The 24,234-nt window shown below is 39.2% G+C and overlaps 1 protein-coding gene across 1 annotated transcript in view; it reads right to left on the reverse strand.

The window, feature by feature from the left end:
* ROBO1 (roundabout guidance receptor 1) overlaps nucleotides 1-24,234 on the reverse strand; it is a 293,520-nt gene that overhangs the window by 102,201 nt on the left and 167,085 nt on the right. Inside the window, exon 3 of the mRNA XM_058856411.1 lies at nucleotides 8,833-8,990. Within this exon, the coding sequence (XP_058712394.1) occupies nucleotides 8,833-8,990 (158 nt within the window). The remainder of the gene's footprint in view (nucleotides 1-8,832; nucleotides 8,991-24,234) is intronic.

The following is a 24,234-nucleotide window of genomic DNA, read 5'->3' on the forward strand; positions in this document are numbered from 1 at the left end:
CTCTTTCCTCTAATTCCAGAGACCAATATTACCCTTCAGAGAGGTCAACTGGAAAGACATATCTCATCAACACGTCAACCTATGCATGGTTTACCCTATCCAGCACAGAAGATGCAGAGCCATTTAAATTACAACAATTACAATGTTGAGCGTTGGGCATGACCCAAACACTTGAGACTGGTGGGCTTCTGCTTCACCATTTTCTCACAGAAAATGGAGAAAGCACCTTAAAGAAGGATTTGGGACAGCTGACACATCCAAAGGAGGGCTGGTGAGGGGCTTGGAAGACAAGCCCTGTGAAGAACAGTTGAGGGAGCTGGGGCTGTTTAGCCTGGAGAAAAGGAGACTCAGAGGTGACCTTATCACTCTCTACAACTTCCAGAAAGGTGGCTGTAGTCAGGTGGGGGTTGGTCTCTTCAGACAGCAGCTGACAGAACAAGAGGACACAGCCTTAAGCTGCACCAAACATAGGTTGGATATTAGAAAACATTTTTTTACAGAAAGGGTGTCGTTCTAATTGGGAACGGCAGGAAGAACGATACGGACTCTCAAAGGAGTCGGAACAGGAGAGAATCTCTAGTTTATTGCTTCAGTCATGTTATATAGACTAGTTTGTGGAAAGTACAGAAAGGAAACTCTTATTGGTTAGTAAAGTGCTACATTACCATCATTGGTCAGTGGGGTTCACCACCCCCTGACTCTCTCCTGCAAGGAAAACACGGGAACAGACAAACAGCACCTGCAGGCTGTTTTGTGTCTTTGAGGATTGTTTTGAATCCTCCCATGAATTTCCCAGGCTAGCTTCTCAGGCAGGGCTGGCAGGCCATGGGCCTACAGCCGGCTCCAAAGCTAGCCTCCACAGAAGGGTGATAAAGTACTGGAATGGTCTGCCTAGGGAGGTGGTGGAGTCACCATCCCTGGACGTGTTTAGAAAAAGACTGGATGTGGCACTCAGTGCCATGGTCTGGTTGAGGTGTTAGGCATGGGTTGGACTCAATGATCTTGAAGGTGTCTTCCAATCTAGTGATTCTGTTGTTCTGCAAGAGCTGCAGAGAAGAAGAGAACATCCACATGGGCATTTTCAGGGAGTTTGCTTTGGTTTGGCACATGGATGGAGACGTCAAGCTCCTTCTGCCCGCAGTGCCACGGGAGCCGTGTGGCCGCGTTAGCCCCGTGCGGTGCCGGCGCGCTCGAGCCTGTCTCGCAGCAGGGCTCGTTAGCCCGGGCTCGGCGCCACATTAACCGCTGCCAGATGGCTGCTGGGCGACCCACAGCCAGCCCAGAGATCACATCTGCCTGACTATGTCTGCACAGCCACACTCCTTCAAATGGCAAACCTGAATTGCAAGCTGCGAGGGGAGAATCCTGTAATAGGTTAGGATTCTCAATTCACACCAACGTGTAGAATTCGAGCTCTTGGCAGCTGTGGTCAGGGCTGGAAACTGACTGCGGATGTGTTAGAGATGAGAAGTTTTGTTTCAAAGGGCTGAGTCTGAAAAATGAAGTGAGGATGGTCAGACTCCAAGTAGGATGGAAGAATCGAAAGAGGAAAATGGATACAAAAATAGAAGTCTGTGTGATATTTCTCCACTTCATGTTAGCCCAGGCTATTCATCAGACTTTTTTCCAAGGTGAGCATGGTCATCTGCAGGAGGTAATGGTTTTAGGGCTCAGCCAAAACCCCCACAAACAACACACAAAATGATGCGACAATTGATAATAATCAAATTGATGACAGACCACTGAAAAGAGCTTGGCTATTTCTGCGATAATTTAAAAAAAAAAATTACAGGGGAAGTAGCAACACAGCAGAAGATGCCCTGGGAACCCTTTGTCTTAACAGACAGTGGTTGTGCAGTTGTGGAAACCTGAGTGGTTTAGACATGGCAGGGGAAGAGGCAGGCACGCAGACAGAATTGAGGAAAAAAATGGGAAAGGTGTTCTCTTGATAAGGCAGGAGACAGCACAAGCACTTGGCATGAAAAAAAAAAAGGGAGAGGTGATCCAGAAGACACATTTTGAAAAATTTGTGGAATCTGGAGAGCAAAGAGATTTCAGCAGGAACAACAGGGACCCTGAAACAGAGCTGTAAGTTGTGAATACAGAACAATGGTGTCACATTTTGGAAAAAAACAAAGAGAAGAAACAGCAGGATATAGAGGAATTCTCACTATCCTCTGGGACAGCTGTGTGGTTAAAAATTGTTTTTCAGAATTTTTTACTTTTAGTTTTTCCCTCTTAGGGTGCCAAGTTAACTCACAGCAGCTCCAGCTGTGTCACCTGGGGAAACAGTATTAAGAGCAGAAGAAATATGAATCTAACAAAAAACTACTCTTGATCCTTGAGGAAACCACCATTGTAAGGATCAGATGAAGTAAAAAGAGATGTAGAGTGAGAAGCCAATGCTCCCAGGGAGTAAGAAAAAGGACTTGGAAGAAAGGAAATTGCTGGGAGGCAGCACATATTGGGAATCAGAAGAAAAAATACACTTCTCTTTCTAACCCTCTTGGGGCCTATAGGAAATTGCTGCTTGCCCTTTAATCTGCCCCAAAAAAGAAAAACAATTAAAATGAAATAAAACCCCGAACTGTGAGTCCTTGCTCCCTGCCTTCCCCTCACCCCCACTGCTTTGTGTGCTGTGCACCCAGGCCATGATCTCTCATGCAGCTCTCCACAGCAGACACAATATTACCATTAGAATTACACTTCTATAGGAGTCTGCACTCTTTTGCTGTGTATCTAAAATATGGGGAAACAAAGGTATTAATAGATTAACAATCAATAAATCAGTGAAAAAGAGAGAGGGCCAGAAAAAAAAAAAAAGCCAAAGAAAAATGGAAAAGAAAGAAACAAGGATAAACATCTTGAATTAATTTGGAGTGGCACCACAACAGTATGGTTTCTGTCAGGAGCATTGCAGTAGTAAAGGATTAAGACTGTTACTCCACACAAAACGCCCCAACAAAATCAATCAGGTTTTTTCTTTTCATTTCCCTTGATTCACCTCCCCACTGCAATTTTTCCCTGCAATTTAACTTTAAAAAGAAAGATCCTTTCCTATAGAGAGAATTAATTCCTGCTCTTTCCACTGTTCCCTCCAATACTAACAACACTTTCTCTTTTCCCTTTTAACTGACAGTCATAGCAATTTCTTCCACTCCCTATTTCTTCTTCGTTATGATCAAGGTCACGTTGGGTTCCACCTATGTAGTTTTAAACTTGCCAAAGCACAACAAGGTGTGGTCTCCACCAAGAAGAATGAATGCCACTCTCTCTGACAATTCATTAACAAAAAAATTGGGGCAAGCACATGAAACACCTTCCTGTGGATGGTACCGTTAAGGAGGTTTTCCTGTCACAACAGAAGATCAGAAGGCTTTGTTTTCACATTTTGTAAAAACATTTTCATCACTCACTCATGTAAAAATAGCATTGAGTAAGATGCAATAAATGCTGTGCATTTGTGATGTACTATTTTAAGGGCCAGGAGAGGAGATGGGAATTGAAAATTTAAGTTGCAACTCATCTAAAATAAGAGTGTAAGTCATTCAAAACTGTTGATGTCACAAGACAGCCACACAAAAAGGAATGAAAACCTGTATGCATTATTCATCTTGTAACTTTGATCTTTAAAGCTTTAAAACTTGAACAAGGAAAGATAAACGGCTTCTCAAGCTTTTTCTTTTAAAAATCAAATGAGGATGATTCAGGATAAATGAAAGATAAGAGTTAATACGAAAGAGGGGGAAATTGCAATCACAGTGCTGCATGGAAGTTTCAATGCAAAGGCTTTGCTTTTTGTATTCAATTACAAAGGATTTCTTTCTTAGGTACCAGCATCCTTTTTCATGTATATGTAAAAGATTTTACCTATTAAAATTTCATGTTCAGTATGCATAGCTTTTTTCTTCTACCACCTATACCATGACTCGATGTGAACAATTAGGAAGCTTCCTGAAGCAGGGGCTACTAGTGGTCATGGGGAAGGAACAGACTCAGCTGTGAAATCCTGACCTCCAAACCTGGCTCAAACATCAGCTTGGTCTCGAGCTTATGCAAGATATGTACACTTTGTCCCACTGGGAAAGCACTGATAATTACAGGCACTCTGACTGCATCCTGATTTCACTGAGGCTTAGTCAATTATGCAGGCATTGCTGCTAAAACATAAGACAAATTGATAGATCCAAAGCACACAGAGGTTGCTGTGTCTAGATAGGAAAGCCACAGAATCCTCTTTGAACACTGCGCTCCTGAGAGTTTGTAATTATTGCCAGTTTTTGCCTAAAGACATGCTCAAAGGCCCCACCACCTTGGTTAGATTACTGATGTCAGCATCTCATAGAGAGACAGTTGCATTTGGGATTCACAAAGAAGACAGAGCAGCAAACACAGCTCCTTGAGGGAGGCTCTGAGCAAACCTGACACAGGCAGACAGTGCCACAGCCATCACAAATCACAGCTCACCATTTCCAGGAACAGCAAAACCCAGGGAAGAATGCCATGACTTCACAGCATGCTGCAGGAGGGTTTGCTTATCTGAGCTAAATTGTTACCTCCACACTAGCAGGTATCAGTGATCAGGTGATAGAGCCAGGCAGGCTGGATGGGGATGTGAGCACACGTTGTGAGATGGAGGAAATGGCTGGGGAAGGAGGTGAGAATTTCTTGGTGGGGTGTGTGTTAGGAAGGCAGTGGGAACACCATTTGAAAAGTAGTGGGATGTTTCTGGGGTACAGCAGGAAGATGGGTGAGAAATGAATGGAGGCACACTGAATTAACAGGCTCACAGCATTCACTGTGATTACTGTGAGTGCCTGAGCAAGTCTTTGCTAATGGCACTTGCAGCCACTGACACTCTGCCAACTGCATCCAGACAAAATACATTTGGAAAGACCAAACCCAGTGATTACAGCAGTCAGCAGAAACTACACTGATTGCACTTCCTCCTCAGCCCCAGGGAATGCAAACTCACAGCTTTTGGCACCAAGGTGACACACATGGCTAAATCCTAATGATGCTGTGCTGCCATGCAAAAAAGATGGCTAGACAGATGGGGCTGGGAGCAGGGCTGTTCCTGGGGAGGATACCTGGAAGCCTGGAGCCCAGATCCTTGCTCCAAGCAATGGGCGGGTCTATGAACTTCACCAGTGCCAAATGTGGCACAACAAGGGCTGGAAACAGAACCAGGAACTTCCCCACCCTGGTGCTCTCCCTTCTCTCTCACAGACAACACCTTGCACCTTCTTTCTCCACCAAGTCTCAGCTCCAAGAGGAGTGTCACACAGCCACTCTTAGTGCAGATGGATCGTATAAGAAACCAAAAAAATACATTTGAGCTTTACACTGTTTGCAGTGAGAAATTACAGCTATTCACTGGATTGAGTTTAAGCACTCCTTTTCAACCATATATATATTTTACAGGAAGGATTCCAGACTCCACAGTAATCCCAGGAGAAAAATTAACTAGATGAGCATGGAATCATAATAGTTCTGCTCTGTCCTCACAGTAACTGTTTTCCAATTCAATAAATTAAGCTAAAGGTGTTTGCTTCTGAGGCAAGACTGTTCCAGCTTCATTTGTAGTATTTGGAGAGGGATTAGTCACCTAAAGCATTTGCTTTCACATCATGGTGTACACAACACACATGAGGAAAATAATTTTGAGCCCCAGTGCAATGTTCATAGATAACACACGCAAGAGTAGAGAGAAAAAATGTTTTGGTGATGATTCTTCACCAGGTGCACCCACTGAAGAGCCTACACCAAATCTCTAAAACTGGGCACTACTGGGAGAGCTATGCTCAAATGAAATGTCTGCTTTTATAAACCCTCTCACAGATAGCTCTGCCCTCACCCTTAACTTTCATTTCCTATTTGTTCCATTCCCTAGTTTATAACCTAAAGACATATACAGTTTTTTCTCTTCAAAGCACATTTATTTGCCCTACAAATGGACCAAAAATATGAAAAGACTGATTTTTATTATGTCACCTACAAAAACACCTTGATTTCCTTAATTCTAACCAGGGCAAAATAGCATTTTCTTTTTATTGCATTCCTGAGGAAGTCATGTCTTAACTTGGATCTTATTTATCTGCTATTTATCTACATATTTTCCTTCAAACTCTCAGTCAGGAACAGAGCTTCCAGCTTTGTTTCTCCGGCATTCTTAGTACTCATTCTGAAAAGTCCAATTTTTCTCACTCACAGATGACACTGTCATTGCAGAGGAGTGAAAATGCTTCCATATTAAAAATAAAGCTGCTTCATGGAGATACCATCTTCTTGAAGAAAGTATAGTTATGAATCAAAAAAGAAGATGTCAAGCATAATGCCTTATTCAGATAAAGTGCCATCTTAATGTTTATTTTAAATCTCTTGTCAGAAAGGAAAGCATTAATATGAAATGCTCCACACAGCCTTTGACACTTACAGGACTCTTAAAATTGTAATGAGTCAAAGATCAACAAACCTACAAGAATGAAAACAACTGGAAATGATTTAGAAGTGGAGCCACTAAAACTTTTTCATTTATTAAATACCCACTGGTATTACATATGCATAGAACATTAAGACATATTTGACATTTCCTGATCTACTAATTTCATGGCTAAAAAGAGGAAAGTCATACTTGTATTATGGAACTTTACTGCCACTGAGTCAATCAAAATTTTGCCATCACATGAAGGCAGGTGCTCATTTTAAATGCAGACACTTAATTTAAAAGAAAAATGAAGAAACCTGTCACTTAAACCCCATCATTTTCCTCTTATTTCAGCTTTGGTACTCTTCTAGGGTTTTTTTTCATTCCTGTTGCCAAACTGAAATAGAAATGCTTTAAGGAGATAAATGAAGATATATGGAATTATTCTGAGTCATGTTTCACAATTAGCATTTCATCCCCATGTGTCCATGTGTACAAGTTGTCCATTCCAACCACCTCCCCTCCCAGCCACTAGCGAGACCATACAGATAGTTCCTGCAAAGCTGGAAAGAGATACATCTGAGCGCATATTTATCCACTTGGCAAAATCCTGCTACAGCTGTAAGAGGAGGCAAATCTGCATTACAGTGCTGCTTCAGGCTCTCTGGCCTGTGTGAAGAAGCACCCAGGATAGCAATGGAGCTGCTGAGGACAATGCCAGGCACATATGACATGAAGGGACACGGCTAAGCTGGGCTGTGGCAGCTCTGTTAACTTCCACCTCTGGAAACAAACCCTCATTTGGGTACCTGACACAAGTGTCTATCTACACCTACATCAAAACTCACTTTCATCTGTTTGTTTTTGGGAGGCAACACTGATAACACGCAGCTCTGCCAGATGACATGGTCAAAGAATACTGTGTGGGTGAGCATTTGATACAAACACCAGAAAATAAAACCAAACTAAGGGGCTTTATTTCATTCTAAGAAAAGCTTTAATGGCTCCACGTGACACTGCCAGTCAGTGATAGCTACTCTTGTTCTGGGTATGTCTTTGTTCTGGCAGCTGGAACAGTTTTCATGTGTAACAAAAGAAATGTGCTTAATAGGCAACACCTGAAAATCCTTCAATAGAATAAACTATAGCAATAAAAAATGCAAGTTTAAAAAGCGCTTCCTGGGTAAAAAAAAACAAACCAAAAACATAGGTAGCACTGGAATCTTCTCTTTATCTCAGGTCAATTGACTTGTCATGGATGGAAGGAGATTTGAAAAGGAAATTGCAAGTTCTTAGCAAGTATGATTGGAGGAATAGAGTTAATAGCCAGCAATCAGTATAGGTTGGGTAGGGTACTTAAAAATTTAAATGTATGCATACGCCACAACTGCAGAATGTCTGGGCTTTGTCTTGTTTGTAAAAAATTAATGGAATAACAGGCAATTTCAATCTCAAACCAAAATGGTAATTTTATACTTAGGTTGCTGGGATCTAAGAATACTTCCATTAAACATTTCCCTAATTTTGGTATGTGATTGAGGCATGTACATGGTATGTGCCTCTAATCCTGCTTTACACTAGAAATCTTTCCAGTACCAACAGGACAGTATGTGCTTTCAGATGATACACTTTCTCTCATGTGGAAAGATGTCTCTCCTATCATCATGTTGGCAGCAAATAAATGATTTTTGAACTCCACTTTTCACTGCCATTTCTGCAAGATGTTTGGGCTCACTTTCTCTTAGTTTACTGCCAGCTTACTATATCAAAAGGATAGTTTTATGATTTGAGAAGCTGCTTTAGCCATACTCTTGAATAGCTGTGCACTGTATTCAGCAAGTTACAGATACAAATGAGTACAACACCTCTAATGCAAAAGCAGATTTATTCAAGACAGGGGGATAAGCCATTATCTCTCTACAGAAATGTGTCTGTAACTCCAAACCCTTTTTATCCTTTCTGATACAATGCACCACTTTTCTGTGCGTGTTGTTTTCAACAGAATTACAAAAGATCTCATCAAGACTACCTGTACTTTCTCTTTCCAACCCAAGGCAGATATTACAGGTTGCAGAAATTTCTTGGTGGATAAAAAGGTAGGAAAATTATAGGACAGTGATAAGTATAATGAATTTCATTTCCACAAGCTTCTAATTCTTCTGAGGAAGAGAAGAACACAGGTTTTGCATAGGCCTCTTTAACAAACAAATGCATACCCTGCAATAAAGTACTAGGAGATGAGATGTTACATTCCAAGCTAAATGCAAACTAGTCCTTGACTGTCAAGCAAGGGAAGGACACATCCTAGAAAGCACAGCACAGCCAGAGATGACCACACGCTCAAGAGACAACAAGTTTTGGATTAGTTGATTCTTGTGTTGTTTGGGAAAACTTTTCATACTTACTGTAATTCTCTCATCTTTGTCATCTAGAGGGGTCCCATCTTTCTTCCATGATATAGTGGGCTCTGGGTGACCTCTTGGGGGCTGGCATTCCATCACTGCAGGTTCCCCCACAGCCACCATGACATCTGATGGATTTTGTCTGAAGTCATCCCGTAGAACTGAAAGAATAAAGTCAATGAAGCAAAAAATTACTCAATAATATACTAACAGTGCCGCAAAGTGTTGTATTGGCCTTTAATGGTGCCTGTTGTCACACTTTTTACAAGAGCATGTTGTGAGAGAACTAGAGGTAATGGCTTTGAACTGAAAGAGGGCAGGTTTAGATTAGATATTAGGAAGAAATTCTTTACTGTGCAGGTGGCAAGGCCCTGGCATGGACTGCACAGACTGGCAGCTTGTCTGCCTTATCCCTGGAAGTGTTCAAGGCCAGGCTGGATGGAGCTCTGAGCAACCTGGTCCAGTGGAAGGTGTCCCTGCCCATGGCAGGGGGTTGGAATGAGATGATCACTAAAGCCCTTTCCAACAAAAAGCATTCCACGATTCCTTTCACAGTTGAAGATGGCACAGTATCTTCTGCTCAGGTAGAATGTGACTTGAGGGGAAGCACTGCAAAGGTTGCTTTCTGTCCCTTTTTTCCTGAGACACAAGGTCAATCTGCCAGGAACTCAGAGTTTTACAGTTAAAGGTTGGCCACTGGCCATACAAATTGTACCCATTGTGCTCTGAATTTAGGGCAAAAATTAATGAACTAAAAAACCTTCCCAGTTCTTTGATGACATTACACATTACTAAACATTTGCCAAGCCTTAGCCGAACTCATCTTTGCAATTTGCTTTGTGTCTTTTTAAAGAAAAAATATTAAAAAATCTTCCCTGATCTCTGGTAGCTGTCATTTAGCCTAAGCCTGGACCACATCCATTATTTAGAAGTCAATTTTACCACCTTTGCACACAAAGAAACATTTTTATTGTTGCTTTTTACTAGAATTTGTTCTTTCTCATCATTTGGCCAACTCTAGTTTCCTCCAGTCATCCACTATGGATTTTATCAATAGCTCTGTGATTATTTTTCTTTCTGGGAAAGGACAGACATCATCCTGTGCTCAACAGACCACTAGACAGGGACACGGTTTAACAGAATAATGGCATTCCTAAGCCTTGCCAAGTAAGTGGCATTAGGTTTAATCTAAAAATAAATAACTCAAATGACAGCAAACATCTTTTCCAGTGTTGCTTCTCCATCCACACTGAACAAAGGACAGGGTAATGGAAAAGCACAGTATGACCAAAGGAGTGTCAAGATTTTCACAGAGCTGTATGTCACTCTTGTTACCTGCAACAATCTTCTGTCAACAGTAAATAATGCCAAGAAACTGCAGCAAAAAATATGTATATCCTCCAAGCCATGGACCCCAGATACATGGACATTCACTACTGAACAGGAGTTTGGCTGTTAATGCTGCTTCAAGGGGAGGTGAGATTTATTGTCAGCTGTTTAGGAATGTGGCTCCTACAGATCGGCAGGCACAGTGCTACCACCAAGCCATCCTTCTCTGTAAGGTCTTTCATACTGGTGAGACTTTCTAAAATGGTCTGAGGGCAAATGGGTCACCTGCTTTGGGACAGAGGGATATGCACCTTCCTCACATTTGCTTTTATTATAATATGATACACAACTGGGAAAGTTCCACATTGATTCAGAAATGTGGCAGGAATCAAAAACAATAACTAAAGAATATTTTACAACTATTCTAGATAAAGGACATAAATTCCAGAAATAACAAAGAATATCTGTGTGTCAAAAATTGACTTAAATATAGTACAGATCTCACCAAACATCTGAATTTACTAATCCCCTTCCACACTGAAGCAATCACATTTCTAGTATTTCAGTTCAATTACTGAAATTTCTGGATGCCCTGGAAACAGATATATTGATGTTCTGAATGAGTACAGTCAAGGATAAAATGTCTCTATCACATTAACAATACAAACTAATAGAACAGAATTATAGGACTTAAAGAAGATAGTATTGAGTAATTTAGATTGGAAGAAGACCCTGGAGGTCATCAGGGCTACAATGAGATGCTTTTGAATGACCATGTTCTCTTGGACACATTAGGTCTCTTCAACAGATCTAGTCTACAGAGTTTGTTAACAAAAACAACCCAAAGACCAACATAACAAATAAAACAAGTACCTATTTCTTAGTGTACAAAAGCCTGAGAAAGCATGCTCCAGCTAAGATCAAAGAATTTCTCTCCCTGAAAGATAAGACTCATGGATATTTTCCTTACATGAATTTAGGAAAATTTGAAAATATTTTCAGCTGTAACATCCTGTTTTTAAAAAGGGGAATGATGTCATATTTAGTTATTCAGAAAGTTAAGTAAAAAGATCAATCCTTTAAATTCACTTCTGCTTTCAACAAAACTTTATTAAGTTCAACCCACATTCTCTTACATCTTCCTTACTATATTACCTTTTATACTGATGCACCAAAATTGCACTTCAAATTAATTTTTGGTTTTGGAAGTATTACAACACTACTCACACACACTGAAAATGTTACATATCCTTGTTCTGCTTATACTGAACTTGGTGTTAACAGCCAAAGACAATTTCTTGTGTTCCCAAGAAACCCTCAAGCCACCCAGACACATGGATCACTATAAATCATGTAGTGCAAATGGACAGCTGGACACTGCTTCTACTGAAGAATTTTTTTCTCTTTAATACTTTAAGAGACTTAAGCTGGCTTGGAGCCACTGATCATATTATTACTTCCCCCCCACCTTCTTCAAGTTAAAGAGCATTAAAGAAGAAGACACAGAAGTTGCCCTAAGTTACTAACCCCTCCCTCCCACAGATCCAGTTCCCAGTGCCAACAGCACATGAAAGTGCAGAAGAGTTTATTTGCTATGCCACAGTTCTATTGCAACACAAAAAAGAGGTATTTTGACCATGAGTAAGAAGCCTCTTATTACTGCTGAAGATTGTATCACTTGGATAAATTTAAGAGACATATAAAAAAAGCAGCCTGAAGTTTTAAAAAAATTTAAATCAAGTGATCTTAATAAAGCTTAAGTGCTTTTCAAGTCTGAAAGACCTCATAAATCTAAAAGAAAGGACTATCAGATAGCACCTCAGATGGCTTTAGCACTTTCGAAGCAACAAAGAAGTCCAGTACTTACATAATAAAACCAAATTACTTCTTTAATTTCTACACTCCTTAGTCTTTTAATAGTTTGACAAGCATAGTACCTTGCCTGCAAACCAAGACCTTTCACAAATTAACCAGTTCTTAATAGAATGCCTAGGAGGACATCAAAGGTCTAGGCCACAGATACTTCAAAACAAGTATTTTTTTCCCCATTTACTATGAATTATTTTGGCTCTAACATCACATAATGAAATGCTAACAAAATGTAATCCATTAGAGATTACTCCACAGATAGTCATCGTAATTATTTTTGCAGCTGTAAAGTGGATACATGCTCTGTTTTGTTTGCCTCAGGCCCTGCCAATCTTGCATGAAGTTATAAATCTAAAAATTTCATCCCTTACTGAAAAAAACACTAACTTTTTCTTTGCTGTTCTTCATAGTCAAGGACCACTGTAAATTGAGAAAACATTTCCTTTTTAAGTTATATTAGAAGTATACTTTGTAGTTGACTACAGCAAATGCTATTTTCATCAAATGGTGAAATTTCACCTCTTTCTACATATATGCAGCTGGAATGAAAAAAGATACATAAAGAGGACGTTTGATTTTTTTTGCCTTTTTTAAAAGAATCTTCATAGATATAACACTTTCCTCCCCATTTCTGCCTGGTCTTGGTTAAGGTTTTCTAGCTTTTTACCTAGTATTTTCTGAAATCAAATGAAGGATGATTGTAACCATCATCGCAGCACAACTCCATGATCTTCCTGTGTGGATGTGCTGAACTATTCACGTTCAAAAGCAACTTTTGTAGCTCCACTTAAAAGTCAGCTGCTCACACAACTACTTCATAGTGTGTACTCTTCAATCCTTTAAAGAGTTTTACTTTCCCCAGAGACTCTTTCTCAGGGAAGAAGGGAACTGGCAAGCATTTGAGGATAAATTTTTATCAATAAGCAACAGAAATTTTTATTGATAAGCAGAGATGCACCAAATGATGATGATAAGCAGACAATAAGCAGCAACATAGTGCTTTGCAAAATGCAGCACCTAGTGCTTTTTTCTTAAGTTCTTTGTTGCCTACTAGGAAAAAGAGTAGGGAGACACTAAGACACTACAGGGTGAAATGGGAGAAAGGTAGGATTTTTTTGCCTACATAAATTGTAGGTAATTAAGAAAGACTACTGTTGCATCTTAGGTTTAAATAACTGATTTGAAAGGGATATGTGAAATGCAAGAGAAAATAAACCAACCAGAAAGTTCTAGTCAATACTTGAAAAGAATGAATTTGTAAGGAGCACACTAATTACCATCAGGCATTGTGGATATCATGCCTTAACAGGTGGTATCATTTAAGATCTGGAAATCTGAAAATTTCCTGCAAATTTTGATTACAGGTCCAGACACCTCATGCTAGATCAGTTCAAAGCAGTGCACCAGAATATATCTGGCATCCCTAATCAACCAAGATCTTACAGCCACGGTCACCCAGGGAACAGAGGAAGAGGGAAATGATGATGCTTGTGCTGCAAGTTTCTGAATCAGACCAAGGCCATTTGAATCCATTTTAATTCTTATAAAAAGGCATCATTCAGACTTGCTTCCCATTAACTCTTGCACCATCCCACACAAAACACAGTATTTTTCAAATCTACTTCTTAAAGGGAGACTGGTGAGCCAAAGTATGGCACAATTATTTAACAGAAGATATCCCAACAAGCTCCACTCTTTCAGCATGAAGATTACTTGATTCTTTCTTTGAATACAAGCATGTGCTGCAAAAATGGTGGAAAAAGAATGTGAAATAAACACAAGAAATGATCATCACTTTCCTTTGAAAACCATCTAGGCCTCAGCTAATGAGCAAGTTTCCAGCAGCAAACAAAACCCTCCTCACATCAAATAAGCTAAATACAACCTTAGTGGTCCACTGCCCTGCCTTTTGGCCAATTTTGTTAAAAGTTGTGATAGATTTTAAATATCCACCAATTCTATTATTTTCATTCCTTTAAATATATAAAAAGTACTTCTGTGTTTCCCTTTTCCTACCCAACAAAAGAGCCGTATTTATGAACTAAGTTTCCACCTAATACTTCTTTTGACTAATAAAGTATGGTGACCAAAACAAAAACAAAACAAAAGACAAAAAAAACCCAAAAGCAACCACCAAAAACCAAAGAGAGCTTGCTTTAAGAGCTTGTAAGATAAGAAAAACAAAAATAGGATTCAGGAGGTTATACAAATGTTCTAATCCCATGAAGCTGTAATCAAAGAGAAACTAATTATTGCTTAGTCAGGATTGAGCTGTTATTCAAAAGCAGAACTCTTCCTGTAATTTAGGATCAGCAATGATCCCTTTTCCCCACTACCTACTGAACTTGTAATTCAAATTTACTGAGACACACCAGACATTTTTGGCATTCAAATATAAGATGGTTGTAAGTTGGAACAGTGCTTCAAACCAGGTGCTTAATTTTAATTACAACTAACTTAAGCAGCAGCCAGAATTATGGTACCTTGTTTAAAGACTTTGCTGGCATGCAATTTATACAGATGTCAGGATATAATTTTTAATACATGCATGCCACTAACAGGAAAGTGTCAGAGCACCTAATTAAGCAAAAAAGAAACAAACAAAGGTATGCATTATCAAATTTAAGTCAACCCATGTGTTGCCATATTATATTTTAGACCTCATTAAACTGTTACCTGGTTTAAACAAAAAAACTTAATCATTTACAAATGAGAAATATTCTTGCTGAAGAGACCTCCCTAAAAGTCTCCATACAGTCATAAAAAGTTAAAGGTAAAACTTATTCCCTGCAAAAATGCTTTCTTTTTCTTTCTGAAGGTGTTAAAACCAGGTCAACACTGGTGTTAACTAAAATAAATAGCCATTAAAACGGAACAGAAGGAGTAGGGCTATAAATAGTCAGAAATTACTGTTGTGATCATCTAACAAGACCCCTCATGAAATGCAAGCAATAATTTCATGCAGTGACCGAGTCCAGCAGTGCCTTATGGAATGCTTCAGAAGATGTCTACACTTCTACAAGGCTCCAAGAGGCTGGAAGTCAGAGCCAGCATGCCTAGGGCTCCTCACTTCCATCATTTCCAGCTCTCTTACATTTCCTACCTTGCTCAGACTGACTGAAAGCCTTCTACAGGCAAGCAGATGCCAATCAGTTCAGTATCCACATCTCTGATACTCCCTCAGCCTTCTCTCAGTGTCAAAACCCACACGAGCACTGGGCATGTGGCCACTGCTCCGACCACAGCCCCTGTGATTGCACAGTGTGAGAACTCACAGCAAACAGGTTTCCAGGCAGAGGAGGCTGCTCTGTGCAAGGAGGATGATTCTAAAGCAATGACCAACACTTGGCACCACCACATTTTAATTTTTATCATTATATTTTTAATCCTCGGCTATACATTTATGACAACACATTCAACATCATCTATTCATACAGTGTGCTGTCCTGCTCTGCTTTAAAGGCTGCCCATCAGCAAACCTTATCACCTCAGAGTTGGAAGAAACAAAAGCACTTTAAAATCAAATGGCTTTTTGTTTAGTAGTCACATGTATTTGTATGAGTTCAGACCTTTACCTGAGTCTACATGATTGAGATCACAACATTATACAGATTTCTATTTCAAGATCTCCTTTACTGAAAGGAAATAACCATTACAACTCCTCAGTAAAACAACTGTGTTTTTTCTACTTTTAACGAATTTAGTTTAAGCAGCTCATTCATAAATACTTCCTCCATGATTTCACTGTGGAAGAAACTGAAGGATTAATGAATGCAAGGAAAGATTTCAAAAGGCCTTTCTTTTAGACATTGAAACAATTTAAGAACTGCTTTTTATTATTATGCTTGTTCTCATATTGCCAACAATTTATTATTAAATTTGAAATGACACCACTTCTAAGATTTTTGGTAGACATTGTCAGAGGCATATAGAAATTTTAACAGAAATTTATATTTGGAAGAGTTATGAGTGTTGAAGAATAGCATTTAACTTGAATCAATGAAAAAGTATTACTCAAAGAATTAATTAAAGAGTGAATGGTATATACAGAATGCTTTAGATCAGAAAACTTGCTTTCCTACCACACAGCAGAGTCATGCAGAATTTCCAGCAATGGGAAATTGCCTCTCATCAAACATGCAGATCTACTAAAGATTTTACTGAATCCTGCACCACATTCTTCTGTAAGAACGTTAACAGATTAAAGGTGTCAGAAAGCAGCATTAAGTTCATGTTACCAGCCTATGTAATTTAGTACTAACATTATTGGTACCACCTGGCTGATGATACCAGAGAGCACCAACAGTCAAAGCAACAAAGAAACACGGCTTTGTTTTAGCACTGACAAACAGAACCAAGACAACAGAGTTAAATATAAGCGACAGATGTATAAAACAGCAGCACTGAAATTAGATCACACTTCTGAAATGTTAACAAAATGTACTGCCTCCATTACTGTAGCCTTTAAGTTGTTTTAAAATTAATTCTCTCTTAAAAAAGTATTGTTTTGATTGTTTGCTTTTTCTCTGCCCATTGAAAAAGGACCTGGGGGTGCTGGCTGACAGTGGCTGAACACGAGCCAGGTTGTGCTCAGGTGGCCAAGAAGGTCAATGGCACCAGGCCTGAATAAGGAATAGTGACCAGCAGGACCAGGGGAGTGATTGTCCCCCTGTACATGGCAATGGGGGGGCTACACCCTGAATCCTGTGTCCAGTCTTGGGCCCCTCACCCCAAGAAGGGCATTGAGGTGCTGGAACATGTCCAGAGAAGGGCAACAGAGCTGGGGAAGGGTCTGGAGCACCAGCCTGATGAGGAGGAGCTGAGAGAGCTGGGGAGTTCAGCCTGGAGAAAAGGAGGCTCAAGGGACACTTGATCACTCTCTATAACTCCCTGACAGGAGGGTGTAGCCAGCTGGGGCTTGGGTTCTGCTCCCAGGTAACAAGTGACAGGACAAGAGGATATGGCCTGAAGTTGCACCAGGGGAGGTTTAGGTTGAATATTAGGAAAAAGATTCTACTCTGAATGGTATTTAGCCACTGGAGTATGCTGCTCAGGGCAGAGGTGGAGTCACTATGAGGGGAGGGATGTATAGGATGTGCACATGTGGCACTTGGCACATGGTTTAATGGTGAACTTATCAGTGCCGAGTTAACAGTTGGATTCAATGAGCCTAAAGGTCTTTTCCAACCCAAACCATTTGATGATTCAGTACAGCATCATCAAATTAGGATATTTATCACTATTGAAGGTTAATAATTACCATCTCTGGAAGTGTCATTTCCTAAGACACTCAGCAATACATGTCAGCAAATAAAAGAAACTGGATCACACATTTAAAAGGTGCTGATGGCAAATACATCATCTGTTTGAATCTAGCAATACTTTACACTGCAAAAGCAATTAAGCATATAGGCATTTGGCACTAAACTTATGACTGCATAGAAAGACTTTAAAAATAAATAGATTTATTGTCATTCGTTACTGTCATTAAGAAACTCATAATTGTTAATAGAAAGGTGTGCTTAAGAAGCAGGACCAAAAAAAAAAAAAAAAAGAAAAGAAAAAAGACTTCTATAAAACCCAAAACCATTGGCTGTAACTTACTGAAAACCATTGCAAAAAAATTATGGAAAGCACTCAGAGTGTCTGAATTTGTTTCACTCATTTAAGATTTGGGCTTTAAGTACTGCCTGGAATCTTACTGGGCAACATAGCTGTCAGCCTATAACAGCACCTCCATGTGTGGAAAGGAAATTGTAAATGGATTAGCTGATGAATTGAGAATCAATTAAATGACCAAATCTGATAAGTCATATAAAGAGTAATTTTAACTCCTGTGAGAAAGGGTAACTGACAGGCCTCAGAGAGCATGCGGCAGCACTGGGAAACCTAATTAAATCCTGAAGGATCTGTGATGCCTCAGGCATGCTGCTCTGAGAGTATCCCTTAGGTCGATTGAAAATTGAAAATAGATAAAGAGAAGGGACCTAATTATTAATTTGACTGACTGTGCAGGAAGAGCAATCCCTCTCAATGTCTTCCACACATTATGCTCCAGGACAAGGCGTCTACTAACTGTAACTAAGAATTTACCTCCTGGAAGAATAGATTAATTTCTACAGACTGCAGAGATTATTTCCTTTCACTTGTCATAAATATTAAATATTTTCAGGCAGTGGTAATAGCAGTAGTAGTACTACATTTTACATTTTGTTTTGCGGTTATTTGAATTGTGCTGGATTACAGAAAATATTTTCAGCATGACTAGCACAGCACATTTCCAAATCTATGGACACAAACCAAGGGGTTTTAGACACAGCTCAGCCAAGAAGTGTCTTTCAGACCTCACAAACTAGTTTCCATAAGGCAAAGAAGGGCGTTATCTTGATATCCAGGGATTTGTCCGCATTCTGTAAATAAAGATTTTTCTCACTACACTCCAAAACAAGATTCTGATGTTTAGTTTGCAAGGAGCTGCTGGCTGCACTGGCCTTCCTTCAGATCAGATTATAATGGAGAAACAGAACCAGATTAAAAGGCTTTGGCCATCCAAATTACATCATAAAGAGATAACTGAAATCAAAGAAGATATATAAGGACCAAACAAGGAAGAAGAAAAGGTGAGAGTGTTTTCCTTAACTACTCACCAAACTTATTTCATGAGCAGAAAAGTTCTTTTTCAAGGAAGAATATAAGAACCAACCCAGAAACACCTCTGTCATCTAACACAGGATAAAGGAGTACAGGCAGCAAGGACAGAAACAAACATTTAGCCAATTTTCAATAAAAGGTCAAAGCTAGGATGGCAAATGAAAATAGATTGCAATGGATATAAAAGGTGTTTCTCTCAAATAGCAAGCTACACTGGCTTGTGCTGTGAAAACCTTACTCTCGCCCCACAGTTCCCAAGATGGAAACTCCCTCAGTAGGCCAAATCTGAGGGAACCTCATTTGTTGTAACATGTCCTGCTAAAAGAGGAGAAGCAACTGCTCTGGAGTCCTGCCAATGGAGCTGGCAGCACTTTTCCTGTAGTACATGGAAAACTTAAATGTTGACCATACTTGTATGTTTGCTCATAATCATCCTTTCGCTCTGAAGGAGTCAAAAACTTAACCGAGGAGACATGTGCAAAGAAATAAAGATTTCCATGCCCTTGATAAGAATATTTCTGCAGTAGTACCAAAGCTGCATATGCCCTATGTTAGTGCTCTGCTAAATTTTAGCCCCATTCTTCTGCTTAGCATGCAAATTCTAGGGTGTTATAACTCTACCACTACCATCAACAATTTTTGAAAGGACCCTATTTCCATGAAAAAAAAATCCCCATTATGCTCTTAAAGTGGTTGAAAAAATGACATTTTAATATCAGAGAATATACAGTATCATTATCACACTCAAACAGCTAAGTTGCTTCTTTAATATTCTGGAAAATTCTATTCCCTCATTACACATGAGGTCAAGCCTGAACCATCAGTCAGAGGGGGCAAGATGCAGACACTTCATGTGGCTGAGTGGCTGATTCGAAATAGCAGCAGAGCTAAGAACACCATTTGCTGGCACCACACAGCTCAGAAATGCTGCTGAACTATTACACATACTTTTTTTTCTGTTCTATTGTTCTCTTACTGTACACAATTTTATTGTCTTGGCAGAATCTACAGGCCACAGAGCTCCATTGTCTTTATTCAGCTCTCCAGACTGCCATACAGCAGGACATACCTCAGTTAGATAGTAGATGTTTCATCAATTATACCCTGCATTCCCCAATGTGTGACTGTATCATCCTTGTGGTAATGCTATCTAAAACATTCAAGACACAAATTGACAAGAGATTGCCGTGGTAGAAATGGATAAACCATTTCAAAATTACATTTATGCCAAATATCATCTACTTTCCAAATTACTTTTGCTGGTTTTAGAAAACAATGCAGGGAATCACCTCAGGGGAAAATGGCAGACAGAGGTCATAGAGAAATATAGTCTTCATCTAATTCAATTAACTGCTTTCAGCTCCATCCCAAATGGTACAGGCAAACATTTGTTCTATTTCAGGCATATTCTAAGAAATGAATCATTCTGTTTTCCCACTGCACAAAGGCACGGCAAAATATCACACACTCAAATTATTTTATTGTTCAGAAATTGAAAAATCTCAAGACAGATGTCTTTATGATTTACAATGACATCTTATAATTTAGAAAACCATCTGAAAGCTTCAAATATTGTAAAATTCTACAAAGAGCATTACAAAAAGTAGCAAAGTTAATAGCTAAAACAATGAAAAATGGTTTTGAAAGCAAACAGACACACCAAATTCACCAAGCTGGAACTCTGAATTGCAGCTCTTGGAGATTTATATGCTATCATAAATGGCAAAAGACAGTAAAATCATACAGAAAAGTACTTCTGGATTTGGACTCTCATGCTGGCTTCAGTCCCTATGAGATATTCGAAGGCAAAGTGCCAATTGATCAATATGTTAGTATTTAATGTGCAGTAAGTGCTACTGAGGAAAAATCACAGAAACATTGTCTGTTAGCAGAGTCTGCTGTACTTCTGGCAGGGAGGAAGGAGTGCACGGAGTTGTGGATCCCCCCACGTGGTAAGACAGCAGCCAGAAGTCTGATTCAGAATTAACAAAAGGAAACAGAGGGCGATGCTCAGCGTGAGCACAAATGCACATAAAGCCAGGCAGATTTCATTACTGAAGATTTTAATTTTGATTAAATGCTTCCTTTTATGTCGGGTCACATTCATTGTTTTCTACCTCGTGTTTTCATTTATGCTTTAATACACAAGGAACATTAAGTTGCATAACTTCAGTGTTGCAGCTAAAGATAGCATCTTTAATAAACAGCTACAAAAGAGATGCTGCCATCCACCAGTGTCCAACTTTGGGATGCTCTGAGGCACAGTGGGCTTTGTGGCATGCAGGACAACACATCAGCCCTCACACCAAAGCAAAAGGAAAGTGCATCACTGCAAGGTGAGCTTAGACTGATTGAAATGGGAACTTAGAAATGCACCCAAGGCAAAGCAAACCAACACAATGGAAGTGGCTGTGAAAGGCAAAAAGTATCAAGGTGGCCAGTAGTTATGGGGGAAATACTGCATTTCATTCTATTGCAATCCCTTTCTTCCACAGCCTGGGAGAAACTGCAGTACAATGCAGCTCCTCAAAAACTTCCCAGAAAACTACAGTGGTAACATGGAATTTTAGTTTTTCCCCTTGCTTTTGGTGTTTCTGCCTACAAACAACTTGGACAAAACAGATCACGTTTTTTCTTGATTCCGTATGAGCATGGGTACCCTTAGCAGAAGTACCCACACTAAATTTCCCTTTCTCTTACAAACCTGAACTGTGGAGTGTATGATACCCTCCACAATGACCTACCACCTCTGGTAATTCCATTCCTACCTGTGCTAAGCAGCCCCTCCAGGTTAATCACCTAAATTTTCATTCAGAATTGTTATAGAGAGAAAAAGCTAATGTGGTATTGTGTGACACCAGGATCCTTTCATTCCTCCAAGAAGTCTGAATCAATTTTCAAGTCAGTTCAGTGGCCTCGTTCTTTTCTGTATGTTTAGGCACAAAAAGTAAGCTTGAAACATTATGAGACTTGATCTAGACTATCAGTAGATGCTGAAATATGAATGCCATATCTTTTCAGGACAGTTTTAAAAAAACTAAATTCATTGCTATTCATTTTAGCTGACAAGATACTTAGAAGCCACTGAAATTGCAAGATAAAACTACTGGTATATTCTAATAGTTCACTCAGAAACAACTGATTTAAGCGGGGGGTGGGAGGCAGGGAAGTAAATCCCAAAAAGTATCTGGATTGCCAAAATCCTTACATTTGTTTTTCTGATATAGAATGTGACAACATATTTTTGTTTTTACGGGACTTTCTAGTAAATGAAAACTCCAGTGGCTGATGGATGAAACTAGACCAGAAGATGAGCACCAGATTCCAACAGACCCAACTAGAATCTTCCTGAAATGTGCAGAGTGTGGACATTTCTTTTCAGGAAAAATGTTTCTCTATATAAATACACCTCTTTTGGGCTGCACTACTTTGGAACTCCTTTCTGCACACATAGCAAACATACAGAAGAACTAACACTTGATATCATAAAAATTCCTTCATAATATCCACTGTAACCATCTCAGAAATGTCAGGTAAGTTTTAAGCTCACAATAGAGTGTATTTATTGCTCAGACTTTGGGTAGTGATCACAAAACCCCTGTGAGCAAGAGGACTAAACAGGCAATGTAAGCCTTATCTTGTTAGGAAACAACACAAACCAGAAAATAGGAACCTTCAAAGTCACTGTGTTCATTTATATATGAGACTCTAATGCAAGAAGAGATAGTGTCTTTGCTGGAAAGAAGTGCTTTGCTGCTGTTTGTGTGTTTGAATGCAACTGACTGGCAGCTTTCAATAGATTATCACAACAAGTCATTACTCAAAAGCTTTCCTGAACTTTCAGACTGAGGCACTACAGTTACTTCAGGCAGAAAATGCTTTTAAATAGAAGACACTCCTAGTGTTTATACAAACTGTAAGTTGCATATAAGAACTTGGTCTTTGCCATATATTTCTTGTTGGATTTAAAGCAATGAGATACTTGTCTCAGAACTGAAATACTTCGAGTATTATGTAGTACCAAATCCACAATATTTGTGCATTACTGCTACCTGTTAAAACTTATTTGTATATTTTGTATTTTTTTTGGGGTGGGGGATGGAAAAAGAATATCTGTTGTGTCTTTACTAAAGCCACAGAAATTGTATTATATAACCACAAACCCACTGAATTGATAGACCTGGTCTAAAATGGGAACCCTTAAGAGTGCAACAGTAAGCAGGGGAAATAAAGAGAGTTACAAAGAGTTTATAAAAGTTACACTGGCTTTCAGAAGTAAGAAGTGTCACTAGGATTTATTCCCATTATTGTGTCAAACTTCTCTTATCACTGTATCTGTACACATAATGCTTGGTAGCCTCTGCTATTCTAACATGCAAAACTGTATGACAGACAAAACTATCTAATCTCTCAGAGGAAAACAATTTAAAGAGGAAAGAGGTAACTCTATACATATTCATCTAAAGAAACCCAGTAACAAATACATTACTAAACTCTGCCAAGATTCATGGAAGCAATTGGGATTTGTATATACATCATTTGGATATGGGCCATTATCAAACTATCTAGAGAGTTAATCAACAGAGGACACTCTCAGCAAAACAAGACTGATGCTACATAATCAGAAACACCAGAGCTGTAAACAATGGGAATGCACATTATTCCCAAACAGTATAAATAATGTAAGACTTCCAGAACTGAAATTAATCTACATACCATTTGAAGCACACAGAACCACCAATTCAGACAGAATAATGAAAGGTAAGGGAAAAACAGATGGATAATTAAAAAGATACTTTTCAAGTGGGAATAGTCTTAGCTTTGCACTGCTGGCAACAAGAAATAAATATCAAGAAAGTCCTATTACATGCATGTATATTTTATATGATTATTTTTTTTTCAGACGGGATTGTTGTTTTTTCTTTTCTTTTCCTTCAGTCTGATTGGACAGTGAACCTGCTATATCCATCAACATCTATCTGATTAACTCTTCATCTCTTTAAAGCATCATTGTTTTATGGGGCACTGTTTGCAGAGAGATGGAAACAATCTCATTTGCCCATATTTGAGATGAGCATTCTTCTTGAAGCCCCCACTGGCCTAGAAGTCAGCACCCTTTCATCCCCAGATGAAGTCTCCACAGCATACTTCAAAAGAAAAAGATACTTATGGTGTCTTAACCTTTCCTTTGAAACTGAATCTGTGGATCCAATATCATCTAGCAAGGCTAATTGCATAGTATGCAAGGGAATTACTATTGTTCCAATATAACCCACCATAGAGAAATGATGAAAGCTGAGGCACTGTAGTAACAGGCTTTACATAAAGACAGCACCACAAACACAGTATCAAAGGCAAGTATCTTGCACAGGTAATCTGAAAAATCATATTCAAATATCAGCCAGGTTAACCTGCAAAAAAAGCCTTGGGAGAAGATATAGTGAAAAAAAAAAAAAAAGAGAAAGAGGGTATGTGATTTCATGGTTAGATGTCACCATAGTTCTTTCAACTTATCAACTTGCTGTACTCCATATTTTATGTTCTCATCTCCTTACC

The sequence above is a fragment of the Poecile atricapillus genome, chromosome 1, assembly GCF_030490865.1.
Source record: "Poecile atricapillus isolate bPoeAtr1 chromosome 1, bPoeAtr1.hap1, whole genome shotgun sequence".
Lineage (NCBI taxonomy): Eukaryota > Metazoa > Chordata > Aves > Passeriformes > Paridae > Poecile > Poecile atricapillus.